The sequence below is a fragment of the Takifugu flavidus genome, chromosome 3 (genome assembly GCF_003711565.1).
Source record: "Takifugu flavidus isolate HTHZ2018 chromosome 3, ASM371156v2, whole genome shotgun sequence".
Taxonomy (NCBI): Eukaryota; Metazoa; Chordata; class Actinopteri; order Tetraodontiformes; family Tetraodontidae; genus Takifugu; species Takifugu flavidus.
In genome coordinates, this window is record NC_079522.1 from 727,501 (window position 1) to 742,051 (window position 14,551).

Consider the following 14,551-nt stretch of genomic DNA (forward strand, 5'->3'; position numbering starts at 1 on the left):
CGGCCCCCCTGGACTACGAGGCCACGCAGGAATACAATGTCGTCATTGTGGCGGTGGACTCCGGCAGCCCCAGCCTAGCCAGCAACAACTCCCTCCTCGTCAAGGTGGGCGACACCAACGACAACCCACCCATCTTCAGCCAGAATGTGGTGGAGGTGTCCTTCCCGGAAAACAACGGCCCCGGCGAGAGGGTGACGACGGTCACCGCCGTCGACGCCGACAGCGGAAAGAACGCTGAAATAGCGTACTCCCTGGACTCCGCCGTTAACGGGATTTTCTCCATTGACGCGGACACCGGGGACATTCGAGTGAACACGATCCTGGACAGAGAGCACACAGAGCGCTACGAGTTCAAAGTTATCGCCAAAGACAAAGGCGTCAACACCCTTCAGGGCTCGGCGACGGTGGTCGTCCTCGTGTCCGACAAGAATGACAACGAGCCAAAGTTCATGCAGGACGTGTTCACCTTTTACGTCAAGGAGAATCTGGAGCCAAACAGTCCGGTCGGCATGGTTACGGTCATCGATGCGGACAAAGGCCACAATGCGGAGATGAGTCTTTTCATCGAGGAGGAGGAGGAAGTCTTTTCAATTGAGAATGAGACCGGGACCATTTTCTCCACCCTCTCCTTCGACAGGGAGCAAAAAACTACCTACACCTTCCGCGTCAAGGCCGTGGACGGAGGCGACCCCCCCAGATCCGCCACTGCCACGGTCTCGCTGTTCGTCATGGACGAAAACGACAACGCCCCCACGGTGACTTTCCCTAAGAACAGCTCCTACACCCTCCTCCCCCCCTCTAGCAACCTCAGAACTCTGGTCAGGAAGGTCATAGCCACCGACACAGACACCGGTATCAACGCGGACCTGAACTACAGCATTATCGGGGGAAACCCTTTCAAGCTGTTTGAAATTGACGGGGGCACCGGGGTCATTCTGCTGATGGGGAAGCTGGAACCGAGGCACTACGGCCTCCACAGACTGGTGGTGCAGGTGAACGACAGTGGCCAGCCTTCGCAGAGCACCACCACCTTCGTCCACGTGTATGTGAACGAGACTCTGTCCAACTCCACAGTGGTGGAGGCTCAGGTGGCCAAGAGCATGAGCACGTCCCTCAACACCAACATTGCCGGCGACCCCAACTCGGACCTGAACAAACAGAGGCTGAGCATCGCCATCGGAGTGATTTCGGGCATCATGACGGTCATCCTCATCATCCTGGTCGTCGTCATGGCCCGCTACTGCCGGCCCAAGAACAAGAACGGCTACGAGGCCGGGAAAAAGGACCACGAGGACTTTTTCACGCCCCAGCAACACGACAAGTCCAAAAAACCCAAAAAGGATAAAAAGAAGCAGAAGTCCAAACAACCGCTGTACAGCAGCATAGTCACCGTGGAGGCGTCGAAACCCAACGGGCAGCGCTACGACGGCGTCAGCGAGAAGTTGTCGGACAGTCCCGGCATGGGCCGCTACCGCTCGGTCAACGGAGGTCCCGGGAGCCCAGACCTGGCCCGGCACTACAAGTCCAGCTCGCCACTCCCCACCGTCCAACTCCACCCACAGTCCCCGACAGCTGGGAAAAAGCACCAGGCGGTTCAGGACCTGCCCCCTGCCAACACCTTCGTTGGCACCGGAGATAACATTTCCCTGGGATCGGACCACTGCTCCGAGTACAGCAGCCAGACCATCAACAAGTACAACAAACAGGTAAGGAGACATGGCTCCGTGTCCCCTCCACCCCCCCAACCCCCCCACCCCAGTCACACCACCACCATTCTTAAATGTCCTCTTGTTTCTTTCTCTTAGTGTTTTGTCAGCCATAATGCCTTCCGACAGGGCTAGTCTCAGAAGTCGTCTTTGCCTTTACGGTGCTAATGTGCTTCAGGTTAGCGGTATTGATCTGTTTTGGTTGGGAGTGCCATTCACATGTAATATTTAAGAGGAAGGGGGTCACTACAGATTAGGGGTTTTGTTTAAAAAAACCAAAAAAAACCCACTTTTGCTGCTGCATATGTGGAGGTAGCCTTTCCTGTCAGAGGTGACACGCGTGCTAACCTTGGCAAATGTGTGCCGGGCTACTGTCGACAGCTCACATCAGGGTCTGGTTTGCAGTTATTTCATCCCGGAGGGGATCAGGACCCTGCCCTGCCCTCCTCCCCAGACAAGGCCGCCTTGTCTCCCGCTGAAACGTCGGTGGAACAAAAACAGGAGAGGATAAGAGAAGACGGCAGCACAAACATGGCTTTGTCAGGCTCTGGGAGCCGGTTTTACAGTCTCGGCTTAAGTGGAAACATCTGGCTAGCAGGCCGTATTAGCATCCCGCCGCCGTTAATTGGGCGAGCAGTCAACGTAAGCATTTTTCCATCACCTGCCATATTGTGCCATGAGTTCATATGCGTCCTCATGTCAGAACATCTGGAGGTTTCTTTTGTCCACCTTTAACAACTGTCTGGTTGCTCTTTTTCAGTGCGGCAGACAAACAAAAACAGTCGATCCGTATCGAAGCGAGCTGATTTGTTCTTTACGCGACCATTTTATGTGTTTTTTATGGCAGCCTAATGAATTATTGATCCCTCCTGTACTTGGCGTCAGCGTCATCCTTTCAGACTGACTCTCACCGATTTCCTCATTTGTTTCAATCCCCATCTTAACATCTGATGTCCGTATGGCTTCTTTTTTTTGTCTTTGGAATGGTCTGTTTTTCTGCCCTCCGGCACTCCTCTGGCGTATCCTTCCACCTATGTAAACGCACTCTTCTCGTTCTCTCCTTTACAGTCAGTCTGTTTACACGCGCCGTGCTAGCGGGGCTAAGGTTACAGCCCGGGTGGCTAACTGAGAAGCATGTTGTTCTACATGATTAGCTCCACACCTCGCCACATGTTTTGCTTTCAAAGCTTCTCTGTACATGTCGGGTGATGCCCTTTTTTGGAGGGGGGGGGGGGGGGGGGGGGGCAGAGGTTTGGTAATAAATCCCCTGTCTCTCCTCCACCTACTCTCAGATTGTCTCACTCCCCTCCTTTGCAGATTCTAATATGGTGTATTCGCCAAGCTGCTTCCCAGAGTGTGGGGAGTGCTGTTGCTTTCGGATGTCTCCTGCATAATTAAAGGGCACTCTATTCCCCTCCGCCGCTGCTGCAGTAGCTCGCATTGTCTGCCTCGTTGCCCCGCTTATATAATTATTTACACTCTGCATTTAATGTTCGGGGTTTTGATGAGGTGCACATTTGCTAGCATGTCGTGAGGAGCGAGGTGTTTGCCTGACACTTAAAGTGTGTGTCTGGTGCTCCCTGTTAGCTGATTGAATTGTCGAAAGTAGCGACGGCGTCTGGCTGAGCCGATGCTCACCGTTGATAAATTCCATTGAGGTGAATGGGGCTTAATCTAATGGCTACACAGGAGAGCTAATTGAAGAGGTGCGTGTGTTCATGCGCTCCAATTACGGCATTAAACAGCCACCTCTTCATTAGATTAAGTCACGGCACGGTCACGCTTCTGTTTTTAAAGGGCTGCCGTGTCTAAAAACATCCCGGCCTTCATTTAACCGAAAGGCCATAAACACGCAAACTAGCGCGGAGTGCCTCAGGAATTGGAATAAGCAATAAGATTTTATAGTTTAGCGATCAAGAGATATTGAATTCCACTTCAAAATGAAGGAAAACTGACAACGACCTAAGTTCCACTAAGAGAAATTGGAGATTTTTAGTCACCGGTTGCTGCCTGTGGTTAAGATTTCCCGTTTTAGCGTCTGTGTCGGCTAATCTCTTAATGCTCATCTGTGGGAAGAGCTAGCAACAGGCACAAGAAAGGCAGCCCTGTTAGCGGTGGAGAGAATGGCCCGTACTGTTTCACAAGGGACTTGAGGTCGGGTGAAGAGACAGAAAAAGAGAGCAGGAGGAAGGGCGGGCGGAGGAGAAGAGTGGGGACCATTGACTAATCCCTGAGGTATCGGGTTCCATCTCTGTCATCGTCTGCCTAATCTAGAAGTAACCGCGCTGGCAGCCGGCTCGGCCAGGTAACCAGGCAACTGAAGAGGTTTATCGTCGTGGTTGTTTTAGCCCGTCGGACATTTAAAGTGTCATTAAGTCGAGACACTTTTGAGACGGAGGGCACAAAGCAGCTGTCAAAGTCTTGAGCAGGCCTTGATTTGAGCTCCCGGTCGGTCCTTGTCGAGGCCCTCCCTTTGAAACGAGCTTACTTGCCATGAACACAACAATTATCGTCCCTCCTGGCGGTCGCTCCTGCCAGAAAACAATAGAAAGTGGCAAGAGACAGGGCGGCTTTGAAGTGCCGTTGAATTAGAACAAGCCATCAGCGATTGTTTTATCAGCGCACTTCAAAGCCCGCAGGTGGATCACCCTTAATGATCGCTGAGGCGCAGCAGCTTGCGTTGCGCAGCATTAGCCCTGAGGGCAGGCTAAAGTCGTGGCTCACACACCTCCGGCGGGTTACCCCGCCTCAGGGCCGATGCCGCGGCGCATCTGCCGGACACCCTCTACCCAGGCGACAGAGGCGACCTCCAGCTGCGCCCGCAATGGTGCGATTTGCCTTGTGCAAATCACGGCATGCAAATAGGGGTCGCCTGAGTGGCCTTTGTAGCCAAAAGAGAAGATGGGATGTCCCTACAGGCTGCAGGAAACCATCATGGAAATGGAGTCTTTTGCCTCTGGCCTCATTTGCTTGAACCTACAGAATGTAGCTGCCTAAACACCTCTGATTAGCCACACATGTGGGAGTGAAACCTGCTTTTACCCTCCTGCAGCTAAAAATCCTCCAATAACCTCAGTTCTCCATACAGTTCAAGGGTTCTCCATTAATTTCCCAGGTGGATTCAGTCGCTGGGATTTGCTCCCTGCAGTTTTTCCCAACCTGCTCGTGTCTAAATTGCATCCAATCACCCACCTGGACCCCGAACCTTTCAAATATACGCGACTTTTTAAATTTTTTTCACACTTCTTCTCATTCCGTCAACTTAAGATCTGATTAGATCGGCGAACTCGAGCGACTCCAGCTGTGCCCGACTTAGGGTTCCGCGAAGGCCCAAAAAAGGAACTCTCGCTCGAGTAAGAAATGGGATTAAGGGGCAATAACCTGGTTTGTGCGTTAGCGCCTCGTCATCGCCGGTTCAGGCTGTGACTGATTTTTATCAAAAAATTATTTTAGATCTATTACAGTTTAATTCAATCTGCAGTGAGTCAGGCCTCTTTTTTTTTTTTCTTGATTAAGCTACGGGAAGAAAATGGAAGGAGTAAGAGCGCGCGGTAATACTCATGAAATTGCAGTGGGCAGCATGTTCTCTCGTAATTTGGTTTGGTGATTTTGAATGCATCTGCTGAAAGGCAATTACGGCCCTCGGCATTAGACCGACCTGATCTACCGGCAGAGGAGGAAATCAGAGGCTCTCTGTTGTGCAAAATGTCCTCACGTGGACTTTGGACTTTGTGTACCCGTCAGGAGCTGCGAGGAAGTTGCTCCGAGCTAAAGGCTCTTGCAAAGGTTTCCGCTGGTATTCGGGGTCTAAGAATCCAAAAGAAAACCGTAGCGATCACAGGGGAACAATGAGATTTAGCCAAATGCTCCATAGCTTCCACCCTCGCCTCCATTTCGATTTGATGCCACCGGAGAAGAGCCTTTGTTTAGTCGGTGACGGTCATGCCGGTTTGTGCGCACTTGGATGGAGACTAATCACATCTGCGGTGCTGCCGTACCATCAATCACCACATGCTAGCTATATTGTGGGTTTTAGTGGCAATCGTTAGGAGGGGTTTGCACAATAAAACTGACTTTTACAAGACTCCCGAGGTTGGTGATGTGCTAGCTAGCTGTTGTTGTCTCTAAAACCATCCTCTCACACCCACAGTGGACACCAGAACCGGCTAAATGAGAACATCTCTCAGCTCTGCTAGGGCCTGACCCCAGGGAACAGTTCTGTCTGCTAGCTGGATCGCAACACGATTCCGACGTGCTATTCTGTGTTTGTAGCTAATAGGCGGAACGGCGGTGTTTTGTTTACTCCGACGGAGCAGGGGCAGTAATGATGCCTCTTTTTGTCGACTTGTGGGAAGGGTCACGGAGCTTTTCAGCGTTTGACATCAGCATCAACAGGTGGATGGACAGAGGTGTGTTTCTGAGTGAGAAAACTGCCTGATCTTGAAAACAGCCCCCGTTCAGGTCCAAACGAAGGCTCCTGCAGACCGGCGCCGGCTCCCTCGCTCTGCTCGCAGACTTCCGCCCTTTAGGCTCTGACCTGCTCTCTTTTGTTGCGAAGAATTTGTTAAAATATTAACGAGTTCCGAGTTCCCCCGCCCGCACAAGACACATTAGGAATGTCGGAGATTAATAATGCACCCGAAAGCTTTGCCATTTTTTGTCTGAAGGATACGATATTTTACCAGTCAGACATGCTAGGCATCGGATTGTAGCAGAGGTGCTCGACTTGGACAGCTTGACTGCTTCCAGGAGCCCTATTTTGGTGCCCCCCCGCTCCCCAAATGAGATTATGGGGTGTATGAAAGAGGAGCTGTCAGAGCCGAGGGGGGACCGGCATGAAAGTTTCTCCATGTTTGCACAGCGGAGGATGTGCACGTCAGTAAAGAGCATGCTAACGCGTGAGGAGCCGGAGCAAACGGTGGGGGGTGGGGAGTTGGGGACGGACTCTCCATCATTCTGCACAGCAGACACACATGTGGCGGCATGCCCGAGAGGGTTTCAATATCCCCGTGTTGTTGTGGCGCTTCGCTGCCGCCGCCTCGACCCCAGGAATGCAGTTCATTATATCCTTCCCTCACACCAATCGAGCTGTTTAGCGGACGCTATTTACGGATGACTTGGAAAACATGTTTGCGTCCAGCCTGGAACAGAAAAGTCACCCCCGAGGAGTTCCCGCCAACGTTTCCCCACTGCACCCACCAAAAAATATTCCCGAATATTGTGCGCTGCATCCGCTGCGACCTTTAGCCTTACTTTAGCATCAATGACAGCGGCTATTGGAGACTCTAGCTGGACCTGCTCGGTTTGGAATTTCTTGCCACATTCATATGCGGCACCATTTATTTGTTAGCTTTGTAAACCTTCGGGGACAGTCGGCGGCTTTGTCAACAGTTGCGCGTCAAATATCAATACTCAGAAATGAAAGTAAGTTAAAGAACAAAGCTAGCGTTCAGACGAGGGCAGTCGAAGAGAACGAGTTACCACATATTTGTGCTACAAGATGGGAAATAAAGACACAAATACCAGCGATTCCTCCGCCTTTGAGAGCGTTTATTTTGGACATTTCTACTGCAGAAGCCATCTGCGGCAGATGTGACCCCTTCAAAGATGATATAAGACATCGCTCTGCCGGAATAAGCGACTCGCGTCCCCGTATTCCGTATAATCTCATCGGCCCGGCTGGTAGCAAACTAAAAAATAAAGCAGAGCTGACTGTAATGCCGGCCGCAGTCAGACAGATTCTTCTGAGTATTGAGGAACTGCAGACATTTAATATGGTTTCAGGTATTGATTTGAGGCACCTCAGCCGATAGCCTCTTTATTCTCCAGCTTCAGTTTCACCTTTAACTCCGGAAAAAGAGCGCTCCTTATTCCTCCCGTCCACTCGGCGGCAGATATTCGATCAAATCGTCCAAAGAACTCCTGTCTTTTTTTTTTTGAAAATGGGTGCTTGAATAATAGCTTTTTTTTCCTCTTCTCTCTTGCTACGCTACAATTACGGAGGCGGGGGGGCGAGGAAACGGGGTTGTAATCAGGACTGAGAGGCCGCTCTTTGACACGGCTCATCTACTGCGAGCCGGTCCGCCGCGACACTTGGGACACAATAGCCAATTGTAAATTACAGAGTGGATTCAGTGGCGAGCGGTGCCCTGAGGGGAAGCTAGCCCACGGAGGGAGCGGAAAATACGGAAAATTGATACATTTGTTGGTGCCCCCCCCCCTCCTCTGCTTCAGGTTGATGAGGTTTGGGAACGTGGGAAAGGCGAGAGCATCAATCAAATTGACATGTCTGGGGGCAGTTAAATGATTAGAATGATGGTAACGCAAACAAGTTTTTTTTTCATATATTACCCAAAGTTTTTTTTTTTTTTTGGGGGGGGTCACGCTTAAAAAGTTCTGAAGTTTATTAAACATTAATAACAGGTTGTAGCGGAAAGGAAGCAAACGGCTGGGAACTTTATGGGCATAAAATTAACTTATTAGACAGTTAAGAGCTCCCGTGAATCTCCGTTTCTGGGGGGGGGGGGTGACAGGAAGCTAAGCGGCTGCGCAGGTGACATTTACGAGCGCGTCGCGGGGATCCCAGGACGGACTTGGAAAGGAGCCCATCGCTGTTTAAACGTCATCGGGATTCTGCGGCCCCGACTGCAAATGTTTGAGTAGCCGAGATTACCGAACAACACCCAACCCCACCGCCCCCTGGGGGGGGGGGACCGTTTGCCGACGGTCATCTGATGTCAGCGCAAACATGCTCGGGATTCAACTCGCCTTTGCATTCATTTGCTTTTGCGTGAAATATTCTGTCGGTGCTGGTGGCCCAGGGATTTATTTGAATCTCCTTATTGACCGCCCCCCCCCCACACACACACACCGCCGTCTCATTGAACAACGACGTGACAACTGTGGATCTTACGGATATGGCTGAATTATTATCTCTGCCAACAGAACTCTGATAGTTTAAGTTGCGGCAGCTCTCAGCGGCCTCGCCGTTGTTACCACGGCGATATACCTTCGCTAACTACTTCGAGATCCTCTGCCACAGCCAAATCACCTCACTTGTACCTGGTTGTTCTGGTCTACGGCTGCCAAAAGTGGAGCTCAGTGGCAACGTGTTCCCATAAAACAAAGTCCTGCTACCTGAGGCTGGCTCCGGCGTCGGAACTTTGTGTTCCGTTAAACTCTTTTGATAAAGCCACCTGGGCGAGCGGGGAGTGACTCAAACAAAGTTCCCACGGCTCTAAATTGGCAGCAGTTGCTTTAACTACGATGGGCTTGTCTCATCCCAGTGCCGCGGCTCCTGAGGGATCTGTGACTCACTGGCCTTCCTGCTTTGATTCACCGGATCAAATTAGAAAAGGGGGGGAATATCAGTAGGTGTGCAACGCTCCCGCTCTGCAGCCGAAGCTACCTTGTTTCTGCTCATCAAGTATCCCACATGCTAGGACTGTATTTTTTATCGACTTCTGATGCCCTAAAGGTAACCCCAACTGTACTGCCTCTGGAACAGCAGGTTAGCAACATGTCGTATTAGCTGCGATAGTAATTGAACGGCCACCATTTTAAAAGCTGACACCGGAGGTGGCCGTTTGTCAGGTTAGCACTGAAAAGCGCTCGGTCCCTCTGGACCACCAGCGCAAGAAAAAAACATTCATGAATAACAAGCTCAAGGCTGTGACCTCAGCCTACGACTGCTTTGGGCTCCACTGGGCATTTATTAGACTCATTTGAAGCCCACTCACAAGGCCCAACAGATCCAGTATCAATACCTGGGCGTCAGTTAGCTGCACACTACAGGGCAGATGTAGCGTTAATCAGATAGCGGCTAATCCAGATCTATCCGAGCCAGGATAGAAGAAGCGGAGAGGATATGCCTTTCTGGGTCATGCGCACTGTGGAAATCTAGAGGTCAGAAAGCAGCTCGGTTTAAGGTGCTTTACGAGTTCTGCGGCGTAAACTTGCACTTTCCTGATGAAGTGCTGCTGCAAGTGCTTCCAGACTGCCGCCACTTTTGGCACATGTGGCCTAATGACGTGAGACTTTGAGTGAGTGACAACGCGACTGCGCCCGCGAGGCTGCCTGTGGGGTTTGGACATGTTTACTCAGCTCATTCAAACGCTTTTCTTTTCTTCTTCCATGTGGGCTCTATTATTAACTCATCCGGTTAAGCGAGTTTGGCGAACACAAATATGGAATGTTACACTTTCCTGCGTAGCCTAAGTTGAATCCTAGGTTAAGCCACCTGCCCCCCGTCCTAAACCGGACAGGCTGAACACAGCGGCTCCTGCTTCCTAACTAGCCTCGACCTGCCGCTGAACATCTGTCAGCGCTCATAACGAACCCTGCAGCATCTAAAGGTATTCATGGTTATCTGGCCCCACCCTCACCGAGATCTTTACCCTCCCCTTGTGAGTAGACCGTGACTAGAGATAAGATCTTTAACAAGCTTGTTGCGAGTTATTTTAGCCTCGTGGGAGCACAATCACAGTCAGGTGTGACCCCAAACCCCCATGTGAGAGGTGGGCTGGACTGCAATACTCCAGGTGACCAGTTGAGGTTGTCATTAATGAGTGTGGCCTCAAACAAATAAAGGTTTGTGAACAACCAGTAGAAACCTCTGGGACAGGGGTGGGCAACCCAGTCCTAAGAGGGCCCCGATCTAGCAGTATTTTCGGTGAAAGCACGTATTGCGTTCCCCTGGAATTACCTGTGTCCTCACTCAGGAAGTCCCTGAGCCTCTGGTCGGACCCCCTCCTCTAGGAGGTGAGGACCCCATTCCCCAAGCAGATGATAAAATACTGCTTAGAAAATGGATCCCGTTGCTCGCATTTAAAACTAAAACCCGTTTCTATGAACTGGCACGGCGGCGAGTCGTCCTCTGCCGGCGGTATTTCCAGGCTTCCAGCGCCCACCGAAATACCCTCGCAGGCACTAACTCCGTCCCCCCTCCCGCAGGATTGTTTGTCGCCTTAACAGTGTTATCAGCAAGTGATGCATTCTGTGCGCCTACGTGTGCGGTGGGCGACCCCGCCTCACGTGTTCCGCTCGCATCGGGGAACAATGACAGCAGCAGCCGCGGCGGCGGGAGGAGGAGGCCCCCGCTATGCGGTGTGAGCCGGTTCTCTGATGGGGAGGCAGGTGACAGGTTTGAAAAATTGGCAAACGGCGCTCGCTGGAAGGCTTCCTGGGGGCTCGGGTAGTTTTAGAAATCACGCGTGAATGCAGAGGAGTGTGAATGAAAAATAGCCGTGTGATTTCACCATGTTGTCCCCACCCCCCACCCCCCACTGTCTTCGCTGTCATCTGCCCCTCAAAGCTCGCCGTTCTCTCGGCTCCTCGCCGCCTCTGTTTCAACACTCCCCCCGTCTCGCCTTCTGTTTTTGCTCTTCCGTTCTCACCCTTCCATCCTCCGCTTCTGTTCTGTGCAGCTTAGCAGACGTGGTTATTTGGGGATTAGAATCTGTAAAACCCGCCTTAGGTGTGTTTGCCTTTGTTACTTTCCCATAGTGGCGCCGCACCGTTGGCGGTTGATCCTCGCTCAGAGGTCAGGCCCGTTCCGTGTGGTTTAGCGGCGATCCCGTCACCGGATTTTTAAGCGGTGTGGCTGGCACTTAGCGGGGAAGCCCGTCGGACGTTCTGGGGACGCGCGGCCCGGCTTCACTTGGCCTGGAGCAAAGCAGTCGGAGGTCGCGACCCCGCGGGGTTGGAGGCTTACGTGCTAGCATACAGATTTGAACAAAGACTGCTGGGATTTCCTGCTTTTTGTCCGTTCTATCATAATAGATGTGGAGCCACCTTTAAAACACTCGCTCCAAACCGTTCCGGAGTCTTTCCGGCATCTGTTTTTTTTTGTTACCAACTGAAACCGCAGCCTGATCCCTCCTGCACATCTGTCCCAGATTGCTCCATCCTTCCTAATTAAACCCTGTTTACCTCAACAGTCTTAAATCCAACTCCTGGCTAATTACGAGGCGCGGGGCGCTGCTTAAACCTCGCTCGCTGATGAGGGCGAGGAGGAATTAGAAAATGCAACAACAGCAGAACCCCCCCACCCCGAGAGGCCCGGCTCTGCCCCCACCTGCAGACCACACCGATGTTTTACGCCAGATTTAAAACCGGGGAGGGAAAAAAAAAAGCCTAATTAATGCTGCAGAACAGCGCTTAAACATTGTTTTGGTGTCTTTGACAGAAGGCGGAATAAAAGGAGCAAAAAAAGGGGAATCTGGAACTTGGGGCGATTTCCAATCATGCATTTTTAATGTTCATTCCGCTGTTTCTTAATTAAATCCATGCATCTGAATAATAACAGTAAAAAAAGCCCATCACAACTGGGTTTGAGGCGGAGAACGGAGCGTTTCCGATGCATAATTTCTCCGGGAACATCCACAAGGGATTTGAACCCGTGTCACTGGGCTGGGCTTCTTCTGGAGGGAGCAGCATTCCTGACACATTCCTGATGGTGATCTGAAGCCAAGGTCACGAAGACCCATTTAAACCTGGGTTAACCGACTCGTCTCTCTCTCACACACACCCCAACACACACACCCACACACACCGAATTATCCCGGCCATGAGCCTGATTCAATTAGCAGGAGGTGAGGAGCGGAGAGATGAGGGTCGCGCTTGCCGTTCCAGCCCGAATGGTGATGCTTCCTGGGAGACTCAGCCCGTCTATATTTGGCAGCTCCCGGGTCAGCGTTCCCGTGGCTGTACTCGCTGCGGCGGCCGTCTATACGTCTCTGACGTGTGTTTGGCTAATAAAAGCCCCCTGTTGCTCCGCCTGAGCGTCAATGAGGTGGGCGCCGGTTAGCATCTCCTTACCGACACCAAATTAGCCTGGCTAAGCACCTCGTATTTGCTGATAGCATCAAAGAAAACCCTCAACGATGGAATTTCTCCTGTTTTCACAGCGTGGCGAGAATTATAGCGGAGGCAGAAATCCAACCGATGATCGGCCGTGTTGTTAGGTATAGATTTCCTTTAGCCGCTATTAAAGCCGGCGATCCATCAGAAAACAAACATATTTAAAAGATGTCCGAACACGCTTCGGCTCCCGTGTTTATAAGAAGCACCTGGTTCTTCCTGCGCCTCCCTCCCCCGCACGGCTGCTCCCAACGTCAGACTTGAGTTGTTTATCGAGTGGAAATAGTTTTATTCTCACGTTAGGTTTTGTTTTCAAAGCTATTTGAAGATCAAAGGGCCAACGCGTATCACGAGTTATCGGCGCCTCCGAAATGAAACATGGAGTTGGAATCCAGCGATCAGATGTGATTCAGGCTGCGCGAGAGGCAACGTGGCCTTGGGGGAGAGAAGCTCGCGATAAAAACAGAAAAACAGGTCGGTCGTGTTTTTCTTTGATTCCTCTCATTGATCACTAATTACAGCCTGACGAGAGCGCCGTTTAAAGCAACAACAAAGGGAGTCCGGCACCGAGCTACTCATTAATTACCAATTGTAAAACATTTACTGTGACAACATCAAAGAAATCTGCCCCCCCCACCACCATCTTTACGGTTTACACGCAGCTGCTGTTCGCATGAATCAGAATTAGCCAACATTTAGCGAAGACTGCTGGGCCGGTTCTGGAAGAACGGGCAGGAATTAAAGCAAACCGTCGGGCCTTGATGGCGCGTTTGTTAGATCAGGATACAACAAATGCTAAAAAGACATCTGAACGGCGCCGGCCCACGTTATAATTCCACTATACGGCAACAAAGGGAATGTGAAGGAGATTTACCGCCGAGGGAAAAATAAGTGTAATACAAGAGGAGAGAAGCGCGAAGAGGAATTCAGACTTTTAGAAGATGTGAGGTCACGGCGAGGCTTCGTGGGAGAAAAAAAACCCGAGAGAAAGGCTGGAAATTAATGAGACCTGAACACGCTTCAGCTAATGAAAGAAGCAGGTTTCTACCAAGGCTCGGACCGTCGCTAACGCCGCCAGGAGCGGCGGGTTGGAGCGAGGCTTTAATGTCGATGTCTGCCAACCTTTGTGGCGCTGGAATAACAGAATCCTAATCTGGCGGAATGTCGCGGTCAGGGGCGGCGGTGAGGCCCGAGGCTTTGTTCCCGTTTGTTCCTGGAACTCTTCCAGGTGTGTGTGAGAGAGAGAGTTTGTGCCGTAGCTTCTGTTCGCGTCACATGACCTGGGCGGCTGTTGGACGACTTGCAGACAGCCGGCGCTCGCCGGCGTGAAGGCTGCTTCCAAAAGGCAGCGCTACAAAGGCAGCGATAAACCGTGACGCTCTGCCTCTTGACAGCAGGAAAAATAACGGCTAATGAGAAAAATTAGGCTCCTGAGCCGAGATCGGAGCCGCTCAGAAGAGGCTCCGGGAAGAGCGACCTTTTTCCCCTCCGGATTGACAGACGACCTCACAGCTCCAGACGCTAAGTGGAATCTGAACTCATGATGAACTCTCGGATCACTTCATGGAAGCTGCGGTGACACGAGCCAACCCCCCCCCCCCCCGTAGATTTCTGCTGGCTTCCGTACGCAGTAATAATTCAGCCGGTGTCTGGGGATCAGAGGAGCCCCCTCATCTGGACCCCGGGATCATTAAAATGCCTGAGGCCAAACGTGCTCCTCGCCGAGGCTGTTTCTCGTCTCCCGCTCCGCTCCGGCGACTCATTCTGCCAGAGAACGCTCGGATCGCTTCGAAAAAGCCCAAATAAGGTGCTTTCTGCGCAAACACCTGTTTTTTTTCTCCCCCCCCCATTTTTTCCTCCCTCCGTTCGCTCCCCTCATTTCTCCCAAGACTGCGTTCCCTATCAAAACAAAGCCAAACAAGGCAAGGAAACAAACATTAGCCGGGGCCTTTTCACAAATTAAACCTCAACTTTTTCCGATCTCC

The 14,551-nt window shown here is 51.5% G+C and overlaps 1 protein-coding gene and 1 long non-coding RNA gene across 7 annotated transcripts in view; one reads left to right on the forward strand and one right to left on the reverse strand.

Annotated features, from left to right (window-relative positions):
• The window catches only part of LOC130522476 (uncharacterized), a 205,570-nt gene that overhangs the window by 42,146 nt on the left and 148,873 nt on the right, over positions 1–14,551 (reverse strand). The gene's annotated exons all lie outside the window — the stretch shown is intronic.
• Positions 1–14,551, forward strand: part of pcdh7b (protocadherin 7b) — a 73,960-nt gene that overhangs the window by 2,249 nt on the left and 57,160 nt on the right. For all 6 annotated transcript variants that reach the window (XM_057026904.1, XM_057026901.1, XM_057026900.1 and 3 more), the window contains exon 1: positions 1–1,706. This exon is cut by the window's left edge. In XM_057026904.1, coding sequence (XP_056882884.1) covers positions 1–1,706 — 1,706 coding nt within the window. The remainder of the gene's footprint in view (positions 1,707–14,551) is intronic.